The sequence below is a fragment of the Zootoca vivipara genome, chromosome 7 (genome assembly GCF_963506605.1).
Source record: "Zootoca vivipara chromosome 7, rZooViv1.1, whole genome shotgun sequence".
Classification (NCBI taxonomy): Eukaryota; Metazoa; Chordata; class Lepidosauria; order Squamata; family Lacertidae; genus Zootoca; species Zootoca vivipara.
This window is the reverse complement of record NC_083282.1, coordinates 66,257,924-66,281,783: the sequence shown is the minus strand read 5'-3', so window position 1 is coordinate 66,281,783 and position 23,860 is coordinate 66,257,924. Positions and strand designations below refer to the sequence as shown.

The window sequence follows — 23,860 nt, the reverse complement described above, 5'->3', positions numbered from 1 at the left end:
GCTGATGGGTGTTGAACTCCAACAACATCTGGCAGGCACTGCATAGATTACAGTCAGACAAAACCATTGAGATTTTGTTGATCTATTCACCAAGAGATTATTGGACTCAACCTGGAAAAAATACTTCAGGTTACTACAAACACTTGACTGAAGGAGTCATTTTCATTGCCACTCTAACAGAACCCCCCCCCTCCCAAAAAGTGTTTGTTTTTGTTCCTGAAATAATGTATTCTTAATTAAGAATGTTCTTTATATCTAAAGCCCTGTGTTACTGGTGTAATAGCTGCTCAATTTTGTTTTCCTTGGCAGCTCTTAAATAATTTGCATCTTAGACTTTGTTTACAGATTATAGTTCAAGTAACCATAATCTGAAGGGACGCGGGTGGCGCTGTGGGTTAAACCACAGAGCCTGTTGTTGTTGTTTAGTCATTTAGTCATGTCCGACTCTTCGTGACCCCATGAACCATAGCACGCCAGGCACTTCTGTCTTGCACTGCCTCCCGCAGTTTGGTCAAACTCATGTTCGTAGCTTCGAGAACACTGTCCAACACTGACAGAGCCTAGGGCTTGCCAATCAGAAGGTCAGCAGTTCGAATACCCTCGACGGGGTGAGCTCCCGTGGCTTGGTCCCTGCTCCTGCCAACCCAGCAGTTCGAAAGCACGTCAAAGTGCAAGTAGATAAATAGGTACCACTCTGGTGGGAAGGTAAACGGCGTTTCCGTGTGCTGCTCTGGTTCGCCAGAAGCGGCTTTGTCATGCTGGCCACATGATCTGGAAGCTGTACGCTGGCTCCCTCGGCCAATAGAGGAAGATGAGCGCCGCAACCCCAGAGTCGGTCACGTCTGGACCTAATGGTCAGGGATCCCTTTACCTTTTTAACCATAATCTGGGGGCAAGTGGCATTGCTTGTGGGTGAGTAGATAAGTGCGAAAGCCGCTTTGTGGATGCAGCCAAGATTCTCCAGATAGGAAAGAGCACCAAAAAGAGTTTTGGCTGACTACTTCACTTTCTCTTGATTCTCTGAGGGTAAAATAGGGAGGAAGCAAAACGACAATAGCAGCTCATATCATGTGAGAGGCCCGGTTGAGACCTGTTTCTCCTGGCCTGCCTAGTCTCATGAGATGTAATGATGTGTATACCCTGGTTCTTACGTTTCCCCCTAAAGCTGCTCTTTATGAATGAAGTCAAGACCCTATGGACTCATATTTGTATCATATAGAGTAGCTTTGCTATTAAATGACAATTTGATATCTCCAGGTTTGTGCAACCTAATTCCCATTCTTATATCAAAGAAGATATCATGTCTGGAACCTGCAACAAAATGTCCCAGTGTATCCTACTTCCTAAAAGGAGTTAATCCTGTTCAGGGTTCTACCCGACCATTCCCTCCAATCAGAGTATTCTTTTTGCTTCCACCTAGCAATTCCATTTTTTGTTTCCAGTGTCACTCTGCAACCCATGGCAACCAAGCATGCTCAGTCCTCATTGGGGTTCTGCCCCCTTTCTTATACATTTTATATAAGGTTGCCATATTTCAAAAAGTGAAAATCCAGACACAAAAGTGCTTTTTGAAGTTTTTTTTTTAAGGTTTTAGAACTATTTTTTAGATTCCGATACAGGCTGCCTAGATATGGTTTTCCTGGACATTTTAACTGATTTGCGAAAATTCCACCCGGATGCCATTTTCCACTGATGAATCACAGCTGTGTCTGGGAAATTCTGGACGTATAGCAGCCCTATTTTAGACTTCTCAGAAAATGTGAGGATACCTTGCTCCTCTTTCCCAGCAGCTCCATTCTGCCTGCAGTCGTTTTGCTACTTACCGCCTGAGCTTGCCGTTGGAAAGAGCGGGGTTTCTTGCAGTTAAGACTTGTTCTCAATTAGCCAAACCCTGCTCGGACCATATAAACGTTTAAATATATTTCTATCCCTTTGTACAATTGAAATATGAGAATGAAGGAACTTGTCCTACTTCTTGAGCAGATGATAGATTAAATGATCTCCAGGGGTTGTCTGTGGGTGAGCAGATGGTGTCTGTGACCCCCACTGCTAGTAAAGTCATGAGTGGATTTGTATTATTGTGCCTGTCTTTAAGAGTTCCATGATACATTTAGTCTGCCTAGGTTTCTGTTTTGCAGTTGCTTCCAGTCATGTGTTTAATCTGACCCAAACGCTAACACTTGGGACAAACCTTATTATGAGGGACCTAGGAAGCGCTGAGCAATGAATAAAGATGAGCAATAAATGTTTATATTCTAACACTGTCCACAGAGCAAGGTTGGGGCAAGCAAGGTTCCAAGAGATTTCACACTGGTGTGGAGGAATTTCAGCCAAGGAGTTCCTTCCATGGCTATTGTCTAAAAACATGATGATTACTCCTAAAAATGTGAAATGCTTTGTGCTTGTCATGAGCCCCATGATTACGACTGGTTCAGGGCAGTTGCTGGAAGAAGAGTCAGGGGAGGAGGAGAGTGCAGAAGAAGACTGACACTCCTGTTTCCTTTAGAGAGGGTGAAGGGGAGGCAGTCCTACTGGCTGCCTCTCAATCTCCATTCATGAGGTGGAGGGGTTCCTTATCAACAGGGTGGGTGTCAGTCAGACAGCGGAGGAGGTTGGACAGCTGGAAGAGCCTCCAAGCCTATGACTCCAAGTGTGTCAGTCTTGTTGAGTGACTGTCTCATGAGTGAGCGCACCAAACTGCTCCTCTAAAAGCTGTTCGTAATAACTCTCTGAGCTCTTGAGGCATCATGGAAACTGTAGAGATTAGTTCACTTCTTACGTGGTGCAAATAATGCTATTGACAGTCCTTTTAATTTGGAACATTCTTTTTCTAACCCCTTAGGGTAGCTGACCTGTTTTTGGTCCAAGGGCTGTATCGTTACATGGTCAGCCCTATGGGGGCTGCAAGTCAAAGATAGTGTGGTCAAGGTGTAAAAGGATGTGCAATGAGAACTGCAGTTCCCAAGGCTGCCTTCACAAAGGCTCTCCCTTTAAAAGAAAAAAAGAAATATTCAGTATTAAATTGAGTAAAAAGAAAAGCTTTTAAAAAGTTTTGTCTAGGTCCCTGGAGGAGCAAAACATTTGAGTAAAAAAAAAGCAGATCAATTATTATTTTTTTAAGCTAAATTCTAAATTGACAAATTGGGTGGGCCCAGTTTTCCCGAAATGTTTTGGCATCATAACATCACAGTAGGAGATCCAACTCAACTCAATTAATTTTTTTAAATAAAATTAAACATTATGGGTGCATCTTGTGGAAGCCACAAAAAACTTTGGGGGCTGGATACAGCCCATAGAGCATTGTTTAGCCACCACTAGTTTCAGGAGATCATAGTTATGCAGGGGGAAAGGATGGAGATAGTTATGAACACACTAAAATATTCCTGTCCAATGCTCCTCCCTTGCCAGGTATTGATTTTGCATGAGGAATTCGTGACCCCAGCGGGCAAAAAGAGAATCTGTGAAAACCCCAGCAGTGTAATATATATATAACCTATCTATATTAATTGATTATATTATGAAACATCACCAACAATGTTTCAGAGTAGTTGCCATGGGTGTTTGATGATAACAGTGACAGCCATTATTTCAGAGGCACAGATGAAGCTGCAGGGGAACAGGGCGGGTGGGGGCCTCTTACTCCAAATTGCTTTGGGGTTCATGCATTTATTGTTTCACTGGCTGCTATTTTCAGAAATTGAAGGACACCTTGTCCATGCCTTTGCTTCCTTTCCCTCTGTTAACATCTGTAGTAGTTTGCTTGTAACAGCAGGAAACCATAGGAGAGACATATTCTATGTCTCTCATCTGTCAAGGTGAATGAACATCAAGATGTTTTCCCTTTCCCCAGCCAGGTGCCCTTTATTTATTTAAAGTATTATTTATAAACCACACTTTCATATAATATATCACAAAGCAGGATATGGAATAAAAACACAGTAGTGAGAGCTGGTTGGCAAAGAATTTCAGATTTGAAAAGGTCTGTCTGAATAATATAGTTTTCAGAAGGTATCTAAAAACAGGGATGACTCCTGCCAAACCCCTATAGACAAGGAGCTCCACAGAGCAGGGCCAGCCACACTCAAGCCTTGGACTCTGCAATACAAGAGCAGATTGCAATTACCAATGTGCTATTCGGCAGTTGCTAAAATGCAACAGCTAGATTACTGGTTGGGGTTCAGTTTAGGTCCCCTGTGCTAAAACAGCAGCACTGGTTGCCCATTTGTTTCTGGGATCAATTCAAGGTGCTAGCTCACATTCATGTTCAGAGCTCTAAATGACTCAGGCCCCAAATACCTGAAAGACCATTTTCTTCCCTACAGACCCTCTCAGGTGATTGGTATGTTTTTCCACCTTCAAAAGCTTTGAGGGGTGGTGACCCTGGAATGGGCATTCTCTGTGGCAGCCCTTAAGCAGTGGAACTCGCTCCCTGCAAAGGTGCATCTGGCAACTTTATTATACAGATTCCAACGAATGCTGAAGATGCACCTCTTTGCCCGGGCTTTTGATGCTTGTGCTATATATATTTAGGACCCACAGTATTTGTAAGTTGCTCTAATCTGTTTTTAATACAGTCATACTTCTGTTTAAGTACGCCTCGGTTTGAGTATTTTCAGTTTAAGTACTCCGCAGACCCGTCTGGAATGGATTAATCCACTTTCCATTACTTTCAATGGGAAAGTTCGCTTCAGGTTAAGTACGGAATTCCGGAACCAATTACACTCATACCTCGGGTTAAGTACGCTTCAGGTTGAGTACTCCGTGGACCCGTCTGGAACAGATTAATCCACTTCCCATTACTTCCCATGGGAAAATTCGCTTCAGTTTATGTACGCTTCAGTTTAAGTACTCCATGGACCATCTGGAACGGATTAATCCACTTTCCATTACTTTCAATGGGAAAGTTCACTTCAGGTTAAGTACGCTTCAGGTTAAGTATGGACTTCCGGAACCAATTGTGTTTGTAAACCGAGGTACCACCGTATTGCATTGTTATGTTGTGTTTTAACGTCCTGCCCTAAGACCTTAGGGTGAAGGATGGGTAACAAATGTTGTAGTAGTAGTACCCTGTTTCTCCAAAAATAAGACGTAGCCATAAAAGAAGCCGTAGCAGGATTTTTAAGCATTCAAGGAATATAAGCCATACCCCGAAAATAAGACATAGTGATAGGTGCAGCAGCAATGTCAGCCGCAGCAGGAGGAGGAGGAAAAAATAAGACATCCCCTGAAAATAAGCCATAGTGGGGGGGGGGGGGTTGGGGAAAAATAAATATAAGACGGTGCCTTATTTTCGGAGAAACACGGGTAGTAGTAAGGCCAGCCAAACCTCAGAAGACCTCAGCAATCAAGGCAGAGCATGAGGAACCAGGAAATCCTCAAGGTCCGAAGTTATTTAGGGCTTTCTGAATTAGCACAAAACCCTGGAAACGGGTCCAGTAGCAGATTGGTAACCAGTGCAACTCTTTCAGACAGTGGAGTAACACGTTGCCAGCAACCTGCTCTTGTGAACAGTTTGGCTGCTGCATTCTGCGCTACCTGAACATACTTTAAAGCTAAAACAATGCAAAAGAGACACTAGTGGCAAAAGCCTATTGGAACAAAAATGTATTCAATTGTTTCCAGAAAGTGTAGATAGTGAGTACCTATTGTATCAAAAGGAATGCTATTCCACAGAATGAGGGAACCACTCTGAAAGCCCTGCTCAGTGTTACTGCAGATAAACGTCCAGGAGAAACTTTCCTACAGACCACAGGGATCTACATACAGGTATACAAGGGATACAGGTAACCTGTTCCTGAGCTTATATGCTAGTACCAACACCAGCCTGGTAGTACATTGGCAGCCAGTGAAAATCCCACAAGCGAGGTGCTGTATGCTGACAGTAGTTTGCCCCACAAGCAACCTAGCTGCTGTAGTTCCATGCTGATCTTATTGCAGTAATCCCAACCGTTGAACTCAGGGAAAGTGCTTGCTTCTGAATAGACGTCCATACGGTTGTGCTGTAAATAAACATATTTCTAGGGCTTATCCTTTCTGGTCTTCAAGCAGCCGCCTTTCCAGATTAAACAGACTCCTGACTTTGATGAAGGAATAGATTATTCCCTCCTAAATTGCCCTGGTTCCAGTGTATTTTTCTAATAGCAGCGTTTTGTTCAGACTAATTTGCTTATGACTCATAATTTTGAAATCTATATTTTATTGAACAAAGGATGCAGGGATTGGAAAACTAATCAACACAATCTTGGTGTAGGAACGCTTTCTGGTCCAATCCTTATAAGACTAGTTCCCCAAAACTGTTTCACCTAAGAAGTGATTTACTGATTTCATAGTGGTTTCAAGTTCGTACAGTATTGTGTATTCTGGGGAAGACTTGGCTTCTCCTCATTCTTTAAGCATTCTGCTGTGATAATTTAAAAACGGATGTATAAGGCAGTATGGGGCCCAAGCAAAGTTTTAACAGGGATGTGATGTGTGCAGACACAATTGCTGACTGGACTGTGCCCTTGGGTGCATGCTGTGTGTTTGAGGACTTCACATCATTAGATTGCATATTTTATCTCTCAATAATGCTTGGATTTCACAAAGCATCACTCTTAATTTACACCTTGATCTATTTATACAAAATACCATAGAAACCAGTGCCTGCTTGCATAGACTGTGCTGTTTTTCTATTAATATTTCAGCGCTGTGTGGGTATGAATAATTTAGTTCAGTGTGCTAGTTTTAAAATCCGAGCAACTAGCTTCCCACAGTTCTGAACAAACATAACTTTGTGGCCACAAAGCAGTAAATAAGTAGGCTATCATAGTCATGTGAATATTTTAGTTTCCTTGTTACATCCATGTTCTGCGTTTTCTCCAAGGAATGCAAGATGGAATGCATCATTCTACCTCTCCCTATTTTATCCTCACAACAACCCCATGAGTTAGTTTAAGCTGAGACAAGTTGACTTGACCCAAGGCCACCCCTTGAGCTTCATGGCTGCCTGCATGAGGATTCAGACCCTGGTGTCTCAGGTCCTAGTCCAATGCTGTATCCACTACTTCAACACGCTGAATCTGAGGACAGATTTTTAAGAAAGAAACGCAGTTGGGATGAATTGGCAACTTACCATTCTGTCCTTTTATCAGTTGAGAGTCCAAGGAAAATCTACAAGTGAAGAGGGCTAAAGCCATATGCCCTTGCTCTGGCTTGTTGAGTGTGTTGTAAAATTTATTACTTTGCCCTTTTATCACTTGAATAGTGGTTGGTTCCATTCCGCTGTAAACATTTCCCTTGCTGATCAGGAGCCAAAGATGTCATCTGCAGAACTCTGTCTAAATGCTTTTTAAAGCCAAATGAGCCAAAGAGGACTGAAATCAGTTGAGTCTGGATGGTGCTGAGTGTCTGTAACAGAGATTTATTTGCTTTGATTGATTGTTCTTAAAAGCTTGGGTTATTGTGTATGCGGAAAGAAGACTTGGTGTGAAGCCTTTTAAGTACCTTGGTCAAGCAGGGTATAACAATTAGCTCTGGTATGGGGTAGTTTTGTTTTTGTTTTTGTTTGGGTAAATGCTGGGATGGGTAAATGAATTCATCAGTTGGCAGTTTTGATAGGTGAGTGGAGCCCGCCCACCTGTCAATCACGTGAAGTCATCATGACTCCAGGTGACCCATTTTTCCTTTGTAGTGCAGCAAGCCACATGGAAGGAAAATCCAAGATCAGCCAGGCAGGACTTGAATTTACTGCCAGTCAGCTGATAGACGCTGACTTCAAGCTGTGCTTTCTGAAGGAGTCTGCTGTGCTGTTGAGAGTTCTCCAAGGTGGGCTTCCTCTGCCTGCCTGTCAGCTGATCAGTGGTGTCAGTAAGCCTCTCTTGTTGATGCACAATCAAGAGCATAGCTTTAAGGATCTAAATTGGGCATTGGCAGCTGCATCTCTACTTGCCCCTCAGACAGGTGGGGGTGGTTTAGGGAAGACAGCCCGGTGAGCCAAATTGGGACCTGTGCTGGGCCTAATGATGCCCACGGCCCATTTATCATGGAATAAATGGATATCTTTTTTTCCTCCTGCCTCCTTTGCGAGCCTGACAGCATTTTCACTAGCTTAAACTGCTTTGCTTTAAAGCTGCTAGTTGCTTTGTGAAAAGGTATTGTTACGCTCTGAGTTTACATGAGGTTTTGCATTCTTTCCAGACCCATTATCCCATTCTGATTTTAATTTCTGCATCAAAACTGGCCAAACTGTCTTTAGGCTTTATTCTGCAACACTGCACTCAGTTTCCTAAAATTGTAAGCTTGGGTTCTGTCATAGATGCCAGACAATTACAGCCATGCAGCTTTTCATAGCTCTTGTGATGAGTGGCATGAACGGTCCCTTTTATTGTGCTGTAAGGCTCATGAAACTGATAAGGTCACATCGGCTAATTTTACAGTGCAGAGGAGAAACATCTACGTTTGGCCAGATTATGGAATGCATACTAGCTAACAGAAAAAACAGGACTTTGAACTGTGTTTGCAGAGTTTATAGGTAAAACTCTCTGCAGGTTTCCTACTTTAGTCCCTGAAATGACCCATTTCTTCAGTATTCTTGGTATAATTGTCACCAAGGCAAAATACATAGGGCTAGGTTTTTTTAACACCTTGTATTTCTCTTGCACACATCTCAAATACTTTATTACGGCCATAGGCCCATATTTAGATACCAACACAGGATAATATACATCATACAGCAGAATAAAATAGGATAAAAGAATTATAAATTTCATTTGCAAAGTAGGAACAACATAACACTTGGTTTCTCAGGTCACCACTATAAGTCAGACACTTGGACAGAACATCAATAATCATAAAGTAACCCGTAACCCATTTTTCCTCTTATAGGATAAAACTGCAATCAGATATCTGGCTACAAGGAGTGATCTGCTCGGATCGTTGTCCTGTAGCAGATATATTAACTGAGATCTTGCACACATCTCAAACTTGCTTAATCTTTTTCCTACCAGAAATGGTACGTAATCCTCTGAGACTTACTGCATGTATGCAGTTAGGAAACTGCTGCTTCTTAAATACCTTTTGCTAAATCTTTTGCTCTTGTTAATTAAACCTCTTTGTCTTTAAAAACAATGGTGCAGATGTGTCACTGTAATCTGTGCAGCCTCCTGCAGATAATGTGCAACTCGTGTCTTCACCCTTCCTGTGCATAACACACACCAGCTTGCTCACACTTCAAATGTGAAAGCAGACGTCAGAGTTGCTCTTGATAGCCTCACGTGGGATGCCAGCAGCAGGCTGATCTTGAGAAAGTGATCAGACTTCACACCATGTTCACCTAATGAATCTTTTAGGGCAGGGCTGCTGTCTCCCCTAAGTGGGCGGGAAGCACTGCAAACTAAAAGGGGGATTAGTGCCACCTGCTGTTTAAATCCGATCCAAACCTGTTAGTTACCCACACCGTCTTTGGTGGAAATGTTTGGGAGTAACATCAATATTATTTCAATATTTTCAGGCAATGTCAGTTCCTATACCTGAGGCTTGATCTATTTCAGTTGTGACTTAAACCCTGTTCATGCAATACTCATGTGTAAAGGGCAAGTGGGATGAAGGGGACCTTCAGACCACGCATTTAGCACAACCCCCGAAGTCATGCTGCTGCTCTTCCAGTTCCCGCCATTGTCTTGTTGAGCATAATGTCTGCAGCAGGGAGTCTTTTCTGTGCATGGAGCTCCCCATTTGATTTACGATGCAGGACACTAAATCCTGCACAGAGAAAACTCCTCTCTGCAGATGTTATGCTCAACATGGTGCAGATGTAGGAGCGGTTCACTGCTGGGGGTGGGACTAAATGCATGACCCCAGGGCTACTTTTTCCGTGCTTTCCCTCTACATGCAAGTAGCACAGGAACAGAGCTTAAGTTTCAGAGTCCTTAAAACAGGCTGTCCTGTTGCATTACATGCACTGTTATGACTAAAGTGAGCAATAGTCATCTTCATCTGGGTAAAACTTAGTAAGGCATGTCTGTAGAAGGTTTTGTGCATAAAGACCAACCTCAGTATTTAATGAGAAGTGGAGGTAAGAACACCATGTCCACTGAATGCAGTTCAGAACATCAAATAGAATTTTAATTTATATGTAAAAAATAATATACTGTATATTCCTGCGTATAAGACTACTTTTTAACCCAGGAAAATCTTCTCAAAAGTTGGGGGTCGTCTTATACGCCAGGTCATTTTTCTTATACGGCGAGTATATCCCAAACTCTATATTTTAACTGGAAAAGTTGCGGGTTGTCGTCTTATACACGGAAATATACGGTATACACACACACTCAGACACACATACCAACTCCTAATCAGGAGCGGCACACTGACCACTTGATTGCTAGCTTAGGAGTTCAGAGCGAAGGCAAAAAGGAAGGATTTGAGCCATAGAATCAGCTGTGTCATGTTGCTCCAAGTGGACGCTGAGTTCTTGTCAAAAGATGACGCCTTCTGTCCAAGCTCTAAGGCTCTTTTCCCAAGCCATTGGGAGACCAGATGTCCCAACTCTTCTTCTTTCACACACTTTGGCCTCATCCACACTTCCGTAGTAGATCAGAACATGGGGAAGGGGTGGTTGCTCTGACTGAGCACTAAAGAGACGTTTTCTGGGGGTGGGGAACAGCAGGACAAGCTGAAGTGTGGATAAGCCCTTTGTTACCTTTCATTCGTTTTAAGTTTTCAGATTTATTAGATTTTTTAAATTTATTTTTTGCTTTGCCCACTCCAAATTATTTTTCTCAACATACCTGCAGTTGCTTAGCTGCAGTGCCCAGCTGCTTGGAAACAACAGTTGTATCCCATAAAAGCAGACTGCTGTGGTCATACTGTCAATTGACCTGGGAAAAGAAAAGACAAAGGAGTATACCCTTACACAAATCCAGAGTAGAGTCCCTAAGACCACTCAGATCTTTTGTAGTGTGTATGTCACAGCCATTTTCCTGTTTATGAAATACAGCTGACCTTTAGCCATATTATGATAATATTCTATGACCTTAATAAAAATAAAAAAATTCCTTCAGTAGCACCTTAAAGACCAACTAAGTTTTTATTTTGGTATGAGCTTTCGTGTGCATGCACACTTCTTCAGATGCATGCACACGAAAGCTCATACCAAAATAAAAACTTAGTTGGTCTTTAAGGTGCTACTGAAGGAATTTTTTTATTTTACTTCGATCCAGACCAACACGGCTACCTACCTGTAACCTTAATAAAAATGAAATATTGCCTTAAGATCTAGTAGGCTGGAGCAGTCTTTCTGAAATCTAGTGCCCTCTAGATGATTTTGGACTCCAACTCCCTGTCTATCCCAGCCAGCATGACTAGTGGTCAGGGATGATGGGAGTTCTGGTCTATCCACAACTGGAGGATTTTAGGCCAGGGGAAGCTGGCTTAGAGGCTCGTACTGTGCTTCTACATTCTGCTTTGGCAAGGAGGGTTGCAGAGAGCCTGCTCTGACTTTCGTTTTAATTCCTTCCATCTTTGCTATCACCTTTGCCATTTATATGTAAACAACTAACATAGTTGCTAGTTTGCTTTCATTATTGCTTGGCATCCTTTTTGCATGTCTGCATCTTCTTCAGAAGACAGTTTGGAGGGGTCACTAAATGACTGAGAAAGACTGACCAGGTGGCTTTCAGAGAGAGAAGCAGATACCATGTATTAATATGGAGAAGCAATTTCCATATACCGGTAAATTAATGAAATTTAAAGTTAAGGTAAAGGGACCCCTGACCATTAGGTCCAGTCGTGACCGACTCTGGGGTTGTGCGCTCATCTCGCATTATTGGCCGAGGGAGCCGGCGTATAGCTTCCAGGTCATGTGGCCAGCATGACAAAGCCGCTTCTGGCAAACCAGAGCAGCACATGGAAACGCCGTTTCCCTTCCCGCTGTAGCGGTTCCTATTTATCTACTTGCATTTTGACATGCTTTCGAACTGCTAGGTTGGCAGGAGCTGGGACCAAGCAACGGGAGCTCACCCCGTCACAGGGATTCGAACCGCCGACCTTCTGATCAGCAAGCCCTAGGCTCAGTGGTTGCTAAATAGGTTTGGGGCCAGGCATAATTCACAATGCACTATTCGGGCACGTTAAATTTCAGTAAATCAAGCTGATGTTCCTATCTTAAGAAGCCTTTTTGTTTCTAATCATCATAGATTATCTGCTTTCATAAAAGCTGCTGCCCAAGTGTATTGACAGTGTTCATGTTTTCCTCTATATCTGCTATCTGTTTTACAAGAGTCCTGTGAGTTCCGATTAGGGCTTAGGATAGATTAGATTACAGGGGTCAGCAAACTTTCAGCAGGGGGCCGGTCCACTGTCCCTCAGACCTTGTGGGGGGTCGGACTATATTTTTTGGGGGGGGGCAGGGGAGAACAAATTCCTATGTCCCACAAATAACCGAGAGATGCATTTTAAATAAAAGGACACATTCTACTCATGTAAAAAAAAAACTGATTCCCGGACCGTCTGTGGGCCGGATTCAGAAGGGTTTGGGCTGGATCTGTCTTTCTGTTCAGTGCATCCATTTCTGATTTCACTCAGACTGCTTGGTGTGCAGCCTAAGATCTCATGCATCAGGCACCCGGATGGTCAGCAGGTTCCTGAACTGCTGGTGTAGGGTAGCAAGTATATGATATTGTGGATGGGACATCTACCATACCATAGGAAACACATATGCTCTGTATCCCTTAGTGAGAAATAAGAGGGTGTACAGCTGGCTATGTGAAATTCTCTTCCTTGAGAGATCCAACTGGCCCCTTTGCTATGCAAGTTCTACCAGCCGCTGGAAATGTTTGGTTTTTAAAAAAGCATTTATTGAATTGTGCCTGTGTTTTTTTAAAGGTTTTTATTGATAAAATGAAACATGGACAGAATAAAACATAAACTATATACCCTCCCCCTCAACAACTTGCCAGTGTATGTTTCATTATCATCTCTCTTTTAGTTGACAAAGGAAAAGCAGTGTTCCACATGTGGTGGGAATGCAATCTGGTTAAGGAATATTGGCAGAGGATCATAAGGGTAATTTCTGGACTATTCCAACTAAACATAGAAATTAATAGGGACTTGCTATTTTCGGGAATATTGGGAAATAATAAAGTAAAAAGTAATCAAGAGTTGTATAAGATTGTATGATTTTAGCTGGAATGGCTAAAATCATACAATGGATGTATGATTTTAGCTGGAATGGCAGTTATTGCTCTAGGATGGAAAGAAAAAGCTAAATGGAATATGGAAAAATGGAACGATCATGTTTTTGAATATGTACAATCAGAAATATTTGCACAGATAGCGGCAGAGGATAGATGGGAAAATAAATGCCAAAAAATCACAAACAAGTGGGCATTTTATAGGAATTGGGTAGAAAGGGGAGAAGCCATCCCGAATATACAAGCACGAATGAACAGACTGTGTGGGTTATTTGCTTTTTCCTGTAGGAGCATGACATCGAGACAGCTTGTGGAGTTGTTCATGTCACTATGCGGGGCACCCCAAAAGGAAACAGGCCTGCCATCCTCACATACCATGATATTGGCCTAAACCGTAAGTCCCCTTTATTTCTACGTAAGCATACCTATGCAATTTTGGGTCTGAAAATTCAGCAACTATATTCTTACTGATGACTTTTAAGGACAAGAGAGTACCATGGCATACATTCGGTTCCAGCCTCTCTTTCTTTCTTTCTTTCTTTCTTTCTTTCTTGTTTGGTGTGGTCACAGTTCAAAACATGAGCCTAAAGTCAGAATGGAGCAGTGCTTTCACACTTGGTCATTCCCAGCATTTTTCTTACAGATAAGTCCTGCTTCAATGCATTTTTCAACTTTGAAGACATGCAGGAAATCACTCAGCACTTTGCTGTGTGCCATGTTGATGCACCAGGACAGCAAGAAGGGGCTCCCCCTTTCCCCTCTGGGTAAGTGCAGTAGCATCTCTCTGATCTCCTTCCCAGGGGCTGCCTGCGCCAGGTTTTAAGACCAGTCTCTGAGGTCCTGTTGTATGGCATGTTGATAAGACACGTCAGACAGATTGAGATGAGGGTTTTTCAGTGGCGACACCCTATTTGTGCAATTCCCTCCACTGGGAAAAAAAGGCCTGGCTTTAAAGAGAATTCTTCAATCCAAATTTCATTAACTGCTGCATTGTAGCTTAATTGTTACTCTCATTTTTTTCATGTAGTCTCCGTTTTGTAGTTATCTATAGTACTTCTGCTATATAATGTTGTAAAGGTAAAGGGACCCCTGACCGTTAGGTCCAGTCGCAGACGACGCTGGGGTTGCGGCGCTCATCTCGCGTTATTGGCCGAGGGAGCCGGCGTACAGCTTCCAGGTCATGTGGCCAGCATGGAAACGCCGTTTACCTTCCCACTATAGTGGTACCTATTTATCTACTTGCACTTTGGTGTGCTTTTGAACTGCTAGGTTGGCAGGAGCAGGGACCAAGCAACAGGAGCTCACCCCGTCGCAGGGATTCGAACCGCCGACCTTCTGACCAGCAAGCCCTAGGCTCTGTGGTTTAGACCACAGCGCCACCCATGTCCCCTATATAATGTTGTAGCACTCCTTAATGAGGTAGAAGTTATGTAGATGTGATAATGTATGGATTGGAAGGATTTGGGGCAAGGGCTCTACCTAGTCCTTTGCTCTCCTTTTGCTGTACAGAATTCTACCACGCTTGAACTACAAAGGCAAACAGAGAGAGCCAGACTTGCCATGCCTGTTTCTGCGTCTTTGGTGTGGAGGTAGCTGTAGAGTCTCCCTCGGGAGCTGGGGGAGGTGTATTCTATTGGGAGTGTTGCCTGCAAGACGAAAGTCTCTTGTGAGCTACTTCGGCTTTTAAATTGTGTGGTTTTGGTCAGTACACATCTCTATTCCCATATGTCAGGCTTCAGCCCCAGGATCTATTATTATTGGAACCTCCTTGCAGAATTGTGTGTTTGACAACGTGCCTTGAAATAACATCTTTAGGTTTTGAGTTAATGTATGTCAGCTATTGGCAGCCTCTCTTCTTAACTAATATCCCCTTTTTATGGTTTCAGGTACCAGTATCCCTCTGTTGATGAACTAGCTGAAATGCTCCCTGCTGTTCTCACGCACCTGAGGCAAGTATACAAAGACACCCAGACCTTTTATAATTTGCTTAACTGCAGGATGTCCACATAGCATGTCCCCATTTCCCAGAACCTTCCCCAGGAATAGAGGAGAGACATGTGTTTAGGTTGCATAGAAATGAAGCCTTGGCTCAGTTTCATTTAAATTATACATGCAGTATTTTTGTAACCAACCCAATGTTCTTCACCGTGAACCACAGTAGCCCCCTTCCAGCAGATCACCCATCTCATTGCTGACCTAAAGGATGATGGCTGGGTATGTTATGGGCTTTGAAGCATGTTCTCACTTTGAACTCTCTTTCAGTCTGAAAAGCGTAATTGGTATTGGCGTTGGAGCTGGTGCTTATATCCTTAGCAAGTTTGCAGTAAGTAGCCTCTGACTGTTGATTTCCCTATGTGAACAAATTCTGTCTCTCTGTGCTCCATGAATAGGGCTGCCTGTTTATAAAAACACACGTAGCAGAGATGAGTGCAGTAATGAGAAATACTGGTAAGAGCAAGTGGCCCGAATCATGGATGTTCCAACCCCTCTGGAGGAAGGACTTCCATAAAAAGTTGATGAAAGGTGAAACAGTTAATTCAAAGTGATGGATAGATCCCTGTGGGCTGCTATTCAATTCCAGGAGGATGGTCACTCAACAAACTAGAAAATTTACTGTTAAGTGCCAGTTAAGTCTACTAGTCTTCTCATGTATTATTTCCCAGGCTAAACAGAGCTCTTTGGCATGCACCCTTAATATAAATTGCATTGCATTTATATACCACCTTTCAAGGAGCTCATACGTGGTTGCCTTATAGTTGCTGTGATCTGGGTTAGTCATTCATACTGCTTTGCATTTTAAAGCACAATATTTGGGAACATACATACTCGACATGTTCCTCAAAAAAAAAGTCCATTTTGAATTAAAATGTATTAAATCCTCATTTTCTATTTCCATTTTTTTGTATCTAACCAGAACTTAAGAAAAACAATTAAGCTATTTTAGAAAAGTTTCATCTTTCTGGCTCGTGTTATCTTGCTTTTAGGAACAAAATTATATATAATCAAGTACACTTTACTAATCAAGATTGAAATCAATAATTCAATTGCTGCTAATGAAGAGTAAAGTTGTACCATATCTTGAGCCTTATTATTACATCATATAACAAAAATGATCTGTTTTTCAGTTTAAAAGACTCTCTTTCCTTACTCTTATCATATTAGACAGCTGCGTCATATAAGCTGTGTCCCAGATTCTCATACCAATCTTGGGAGGAAAGGGAGGATTAAATCTTTTTCCACCTGCAATTTACAAGTGTGTTTTTGACTTGCTTTGTTTTTAGTTGCATCACCCTGACTTGGTGGAAGCTCTGGTACTTGTGAACATTGACCCATGTGGAAAAGGATGGATGGACTGGGCAGCATCCAAGGTAGGACTGCTCTTCCATAATTGGGATGCCAATGCTGATTTTCATTATCCAGTTACTGGAACTATGTTTTAGTGAATGCTTTGATATTATTGATTACTGCTTTGTCTTTCATTTGTTTGCTTTTTTTAAGCAAAGGCCAAACTCTTCTGTTCTTTATTCTAATTACTTACATTGTATCACTAGAGATACCCACCCATATACACAGAGCCAAAGAATACACTTTTCTATATTCCGCATTTTTCCGTCTATAAGATGCCCCCATGTATTTTTGGGGACTCTGATTTAAGAAAATGCGGGGGGGGGGATGGCCCAGAGTATAAGACACCCCCTAATTTCTGACATTTTTAAATGAGGGAAACCTAGTTTTATAAATGGAAAAATACGGTACTTTTTCTATGGCAATGCATATGGAATGCAACGGGCAGTTTAAAAAATAAATAAAAAAGAACCAGTGGGACAGAGCTTTTAAACAAGGGGGAAAAACTTACTCTTGCCTTCATATGCACTGCTGTATAATTGTTTGCCAGATTTCTGCACATCAGGGTAGCCAGTGTGGTCCCCTCCAGATCTTGGAGTAGCCCCATCATGTCTGCACAGAGGTAAAATCCCACTGGATTTAATGTGGTTTCCTCAAAAGTAAATGGGTGTTGGAGTTGTGACTGCAGACTGTCCTGTGTTGCTTGACTTCTGTGTAGTGCCGCCACTTGAAATAATTTGACTTTTCTTTTTCCCCAGTTTTCTGGGTGGACAACAAACATTGTGGACATTGTTCTGGCTCACCATTTTGGTCATGTAAGTCAACTGCTGGATCCAATATCGAAAATGCCTATTAATATAAAGAACTTTAAATAAAAATGAACTGCTTTGATCCTAACCTCAGTAGCTGCTTACAATAACATTCTTACTATCTCAGTTTTGAATTGTTGGATGAGTTAAAAAGAAGAAGAAGTGCGTGTTGACATTCTGCTACCCTTTTCTTGAGCATTCTGGGATGACCAGGCATTGCTAAACATTCCAGCATTGGAATATTTCCCATGTGTTGATTCTTTATATGTATATTCATGCTGCAAGTACATGTACCGTATATGTGACTTCCCACGATCTCTTACAGCAAGCTCTTCATACAAGTGTTTTATTTGTAATATTTATATTCTGTCTCTTAGGGCGTAGGCCTCTCAATGTGGTGGACAACTAAAGGAGTTTAATTTGAAATACATCAGAGTGTTTAAAAAAACAACCACATAATAATCCAAAATTATAAAGAAGTGCCAAGTTTCAGGAATCAGTTGCAATAAAAACATTGTAAAAGGCAAACTAGAGCAAATGAGTCTTAAAGGGCATGTTTGAAAGCTTGTATTGAAAGGTCTTTTCGTAGTTCCATATGACAAATTCCTCGCATGTTTGCTCTTTTTTTTAATAGCATGGTTAGCAAGACAACTGATTAGAATATTTGTCATTCTTCACCAGGAAGAACTGCAAGCTAACTTGGAGCTGATCCAGACCTACAGACTTCATATTGCACAGGACATCAACCAGGAGAACTTACAGCTCTTTGTCACCTCCTATAACAGGTATAATAAGACTGATATACAATCCTGTTTCTCTCTCTCTCTCTCTCTCACACACACACACACACAACCTTGAAAGTATAATTGTGCATATATAGTGCTTCTGCAGCAGTTGACAGCATGTATTGGAATAGCCTTTGTTTTTTAAAAATCAAAGAGCCTCCCTCGTTCAAGAAGCTTACCAGGTTCCCTTCTTCAGTTTAAGATCCAGTGCCATCGACATGTGACCCTATAATGTTGTTCTAATTGTCAGGGCTTTTTTATCTAAGCAAAATCTTAGTCTGGTCGCATCATTCTTTTTATGCTTTCTAGCTTATGAATAGAGCAACCAACTAGGAGATAAAGTAGGCATGTGGCAAGCTGAGGGGTGGACAGGGGCTAAAGCACATGTGCCTCTTGTTGGTAACAAGGGAAAAATTGTGCACCTCGTAGATTAGTTAGGCCAGGCATCCTCAAACTCGGCCCTCCAGGTGTTTTGGGACTACAGTTCCCATCATCCCTGACCACTGGTCCTGTTAGCTAGGGATGATGGGAGTTGTAGTCCCAAAACATCTGGAGGACTGAGTTTGGGGACACCTGAGTTAGGCAATGCCCACATTGCCTCCGTCCCAGCCTTGTTTGACCTGGTCCTCTCCTATTGCCTTCCTAGCCGTAGAGATCTGGACATTGAGAGGCCAGTCTTGGGTGTGACTGAAGAGGCAGGAAAAACACTCAAGTAAGTTTATCTTGGTCATCTTTGAACCTGTGCTTGAAATTATGTGGAATTCCTTTTCTAAGTTTAGCCATATTCTGTATCCTATGTTTCCCCACTGCCCGTGTACCTAGGGTTCCACGTCCTTTAAAAATATTAATGTAGTACATGATTTATCTCCTTTTGCAATGCTTTTGGTAGAACAACTTGCAAATTGGACACTAATTGAGTTATCTGCACCTCAAATATCTACTTCAGGCTGTCTAACTGCTTTTATTTTTATTTGATCTATTTCTCTCTCTCTCTCCTAAAGTTGGAAAAGACCTCCAAGTCAGTTAAACCCCAACCCCCTGCTTATGCAGGAAATCCAGTGATAGATACATGGCTCTGCAGACTCCACTTTAAAACCTCTAACAAAGGAATGCCTTCTAGGCATTCTGTTTCACTGTGGTGATTCTTCCTGAAGTTCAATTGAAACCCCCTTTTTTGTAATTCAAACCAATTGGTTCTGGTCCTACCCTCTGGAACAACAAAAAACAAATGTGATCCATTTATGTCATAGCCCTTCAGATGTTTGAAAAACTGTTGCTGGGGTGATGGATGTTTCATGTCACAGGCCTTCAGCCAATCATTGCACTGCGCAGTGGGCATCTGCCCTAAAGCACAGATAATCATTTCCCCAAGCTCCATCATGGGGGGGAAAGTTGTACATGTGAACAAAATATGGTGGCTCTATCAGTTGGTACATGCATGTTTGAATGAATGAATGAATGAATGAATGAATGAATGAATGAATGAATGAATGCACTCTGGAATTAAGAAAGAGTGATCTAGTATAGAAATATAGCATAATGAAGTATTCACGAACATGACGTCGTATCCGGTGAAGTCACTGTGTGCACGGAATGTCTTCTGCTTGCACAACAAAACTTTCCCTCCCCTACACACCTCCTGCATCTCCCCAAATCTTCTCTGGGGGTTCTCCCAAGACCCCAATAACTAGTATGGTGGGATGTTTTGTTGCGGCGCAATGAAGATGTATTGCAGACCATAAATGTAGGGTATTCAAATGAATAGGAACTGTGTAATACAAATGATTGTATTTTCTTGGTTTAGGGTTGCTTTATAGAAATGCTCGCAACTCTTAGAAAAAAATAAAACTGAGCAGAATTTATGACAGCAGGAGTTGATGCTTGTTTAAATTGAGCAGACTACAACTTTATCCTGTGGATTTTGTACAGGTGTCCTGTCTTATTAGTGGTTGGGGACAGCTCACCAGCAGTTGAAGCTGTGGTAAGTATGCCTGGTTATTATACTGCTTACTCTCCACTTCCTTCCTTTCTTGGAAGATAGAACTCTGCAAATTCCACACAATCCATTCAAGTATTATTTATCAAGTGAGAGGTTTGCTTCTATCCATGAGTCTTGAATTTGTGTGGGGATAAAATACAGGCCAAACTATTCATTTATTGATTTTCATATATCACAATATATAATCATAACAAAGTTTACATTTCCCCACCTCACAGAATACAGTTTTGTGATAGCAGAATAGTCAAGGAATTATTGAAAAGTATTCTGCTGGGCAAATGAAGGTGTCCTTCCACAGGTCTCCTTGAATTGCTGGCGGTCTGTATTCATGTTCTTTTGTGAGGGCATAAGAATGAAAGCAGAACCATTTTTAATAAACTTAGTCTGATTTTTGTTATTAATCCACCATTGCCATACTTTATCTGTTAGCTTGTCCATCAGAGCCAAGTCCCAAATCTGTATAAATCAGATTTCAAAAAGATTGCCATTCAAAGTACTCCAAAATTTAGCAACAGTAAGTCTGACAGCTATCATAAGCTGAGGTATGAAATACTTTTAATTACTGATGAGCTGTCAAAGCTCTTTGACACAGGTATAATTTCTCCTCCTGATGTCTTAACGTTCAAGGGGAGGGTGGGGAATCTCAGCTCTGAACTGTAGCTAATATCTGAGCAAGTTTCTACACACATATCCTACCATTCAGGCATAGATTGGGATGCTGGTGATTGGATACTTGTGTCTAGATCCATGCAGCCCATTCTGATGTTTGTCTCTCTCTGTCTCAGTTTATTCCCTTCTGCTCTCACAAAGATTCAAGTGGGCAAAATAACATCAACACCAGCCCTAAGAGATGTGGTTGTGTGAATTGGTGTTGCCACTTCCCTCTCAAACTCAAATCAAATGAGTTTTCAGCACCATAGTTTCTCTGGCTGCTGGAGTTAACAGTGAATCTGCATCTCTGCTTTCAGTGTCAACTGTGGAGGTTGAGAAATTTAGAATGTATGTGCTGTGTGCTTCCTAGAGACTTGCCAAGCTTAATGGCTGAGCAGAAACTTGAATACAGGACTTCCAAGTCCAACTTTTTATTCACTGTATTGGCTTTTGATGTCATAACTAGACTTTATTAGATATAACCAACATTGTGCACTCTGTGTTTTGGGACTACAGTTCCCATCATCTTTGTCCGTGCTGTCTGAGGATTATGGGAATTGGAGTCCAACAACATCTGGAGTTCCCCACATTGGGTACCTCTGGTCTACATGTTCATGCATCTTTCATATGGGTGCTGGTATATCAGTCACATCAGATACCTGGAAAAACTCTCAATCCTAACAACTTAGATAAATAACGGACAGGGGGGAAATAAATGCTGTTTTGTGCTTTGTAGGTTGAATGCAATTCACGGCTGGATCCAATGAATACAACACTCTTGAAGGTAACCATCAACTATGGGTGGCTGTCTTGGGGGCTGTCATTCTAGAGTTCATTGTGGTTCCTGGTTTGCCATCCGCAACTAGATAAGAACAGCCTGCTGGATTGGACCAAAGGCCCCATCTAGTTTATAACTCCAGTGTTTCTCAACCAGTGTGCCTCCAGATGTTTTGGGACTACAACTCCCATCATTCCTGACTACTGGTCTTGCTAGCTAGGGATGATGGGAGTTGTAGTCCCAAAACATCTGGGGGCACACTGGTTGAGAAACACTGCATAACTCTGTTCTCACAATGGCTGACCAGATCCCTATGGGAAGCATGTAAGCAGATCCAGAGGGCAATAGCAATTGTGACATCCTGGTAGCCTTATTCTCCATTAACTGGTGCAATACTCTTTTAAAGCCATCCAAGTTGATATTTTTCACTATCTCATGCAAGAGTGAATGCCATAGTTTAACAATGCCCTGTATGAAGAAGTATTTTCTTTTGTCTGCCTTAAGTCTTCATTTGAGGTCCCTGAGTTCTAGTGTTATGACAGAGGAAGAAATCAGAGTTGTATACCTGCATTTAAGTGTACTCTGGAGGCTGCACTGATATGGCAGCAGGGAATGGGTTTGTTAACAGCTGTGCTTCCTCTTAGTCCAAATCCAGAAATGAGGGCTAACCTCAACCCTATTAAATATACTTCCCTTTTGCCGTCTTCCCCAGTGGCTAATGTCACTGAAGGCTCCCCGTCTCAGCATGCCATTCATTTTCTTTCCCTGAGAAAACTTCAATTTAAAGCTATGTCTGCTGGAAATAGACACTGTGTCTCAGCTTGATGCTATAATCCACCACTTGCTGGGCTAATTTAGGCTTCATTTGTTTGCTCAGCATTTTTAGCTGAATGTCATTTTATATTGGTTTTGACTCTCTTCTTTCCCCACTTCTTCTTGCAGATGGCAGACTGTGGAGGGCTCCCTCAAGTCGTTCAGGTGAGCTGTCATTTTAGTGGGTTTCCTGCATCTTTTATGCTTTTAGGGGTATAAATATGGCTATATTTATGTTTGTTTATATTTATATTTATTTTTTTCAGCCTGGGAAACTGACTGAAGCCTTCAAGTATTTCGTGCAGGGAATGGGCTACAGTAAGTTATAACAACACTGTCTTATTTCACAGAGGGCAGGATTGGGAATTACCTGTCATGCAGACCCCACTAGGCTGTTGATAGGGAAAAAAATTCCCCATTGAGACTTGGAGTTTTTCGCTATTGGCCAATATGGTCCATGCATATTGCTGGACTTGGAAGAAGGCCTTGTCTGAACTGTAGGCATATTTGTCCAGATCCCCAAATTCCTCAGTGGGTGGGTTAAATTGGGAGAGTTCCAGAAAGGAAAATGTTAATTGCCAAGGTCTATCCTGTGGTTATATTGGCAGCCCTGTACTTGTATTCAAAACTGGATCAAGCCTTTTGCTGCAGGTAACTTCATCGGGGGAAGCTCCTGCATCACCTGTCTTCCTGATCTGTGTGCCTGTAGCAAAAAGAAGGTACATTGACAGAAATTAATTTTGGGGTTGGGGGAATCACTTGACATTTAAAGGCCCAAGAAAGTAGAAACTATATTTGCACGTCATCTAGTGTGGTGTTAAGCACATTGTCTGAAGTTCTACCATGTTGCAAATATTGAAGGACTGAGTGTTCAGGCTTGGTGCTCAAGCAGCGTACATTCTTCTAGACCTGTCATTTCTACACTAACCTGTATTTCCCATTCCCTCTCTTGTCTTTGCTTCCAGTCCCTTACGTGCAGCTCAGTCACCTGAGCACTGAGTCAGGTACCTACAAGTGTGTGGCTGGTTTGACTGAGTTCCTTTTTTTTCTGATGCGTTACTCTGCTTCTAGCATGGCCTGGTGACATTTTGCATTCTTAGGCCATCCCACTGTACGCTTCTTGCGCCACAATTTTCTTAGTGGTTTCATTTGCATTTGGTTGACTGTTGCATGGTCCTGCAGCTCAGTGATGATCCAGGAGTGAATTCTATGATTCCTGGCTTTTTTTTATACTACTATTTGAGCAATCTCTTTATGCACACACAGAAAGATGACTGCATTGCAATGAGTCTTCGGCAGTTATGCACATCAGGCCTTAAGCATCCTCAATCATATGCGTGCATTTCATTTTCATATCTGAGAATGGAATAATATGCTAAAAATAAACTGGAATTCTCAACCCTGGAATTTCCTCATACATAGGTTTGCCATATATCTGGAATTTCCAGAATACCGCTGTCTCTAGCAATGTCTGTCCAACAGCATTGGGCAAAACTCAACAACTTTTCTGC

General features: G+C 42.0%; 1 protein-coding gene across 3 annotated transcripts in view; it reads left to right on the top strand.

The window, feature by feature from the left end:
• NDRG3 (NDRG family member 3) overlaps positions 1 to 23,860 on the top strand; it is a 58,811-nt gene that overhangs the window by 32,457 nt on the left and 2,494 nt on the right. For 2 of the 3 annotated variants that reach the window (XM_060277231.1, XM_035123403.2), the window contains exons 4-16: positions 13,458 to 13,563; positions 13,813 to 13,933; positions 15,056 to 15,118; positions 15,432 to 15,492; positions 16,451 to 16,537; positions 17,273 to 17,329; positions 18,005 to 18,108; positions 18,755 to 18,820; positions 20,038 to 20,089; positions 21,495 to 21,542; positions 22,479 to 22,514; positions 22,616 to 22,667; positions 23,315 to 23,353. In XM_060277231.1, the coding sequence (XP_060133214.1) occupies positions 13,458 to 13,563; positions 13,813 to 13,933; positions 15,056 to 15,118; positions 15,432 to 15,492; positions 16,451 to 16,537; positions 17,273 to 17,329; positions 18,005 to 18,108; positions 18,755 to 18,820; positions 20,038 to 20,089; positions 21,495 to 21,542; positions 22,479 to 22,514; positions 22,616 to 22,667; positions 23,315 to 23,353 (892 nt within the window). The remainder of the gene's footprint in view (positions 1 to 13,457; positions 13,564 to 13,812; positions 13,934 to 15,055; positions 15,119 to 15,431; positions 15,493 to 16,450; positions 16,538 to 17,272; positions 17,330 to 18,004; positions 18,109 to 18,754; positions 18,821 to 20,037; positions 20,090 to 21,494; positions 21,543 to 22,478; positions 22,515 to 22,615; positions 22,668 to 23,314; positions 23,354 to 23,860) is intronic. The other variant, XM_035123404.2, reaches the window with a different exon arrangement.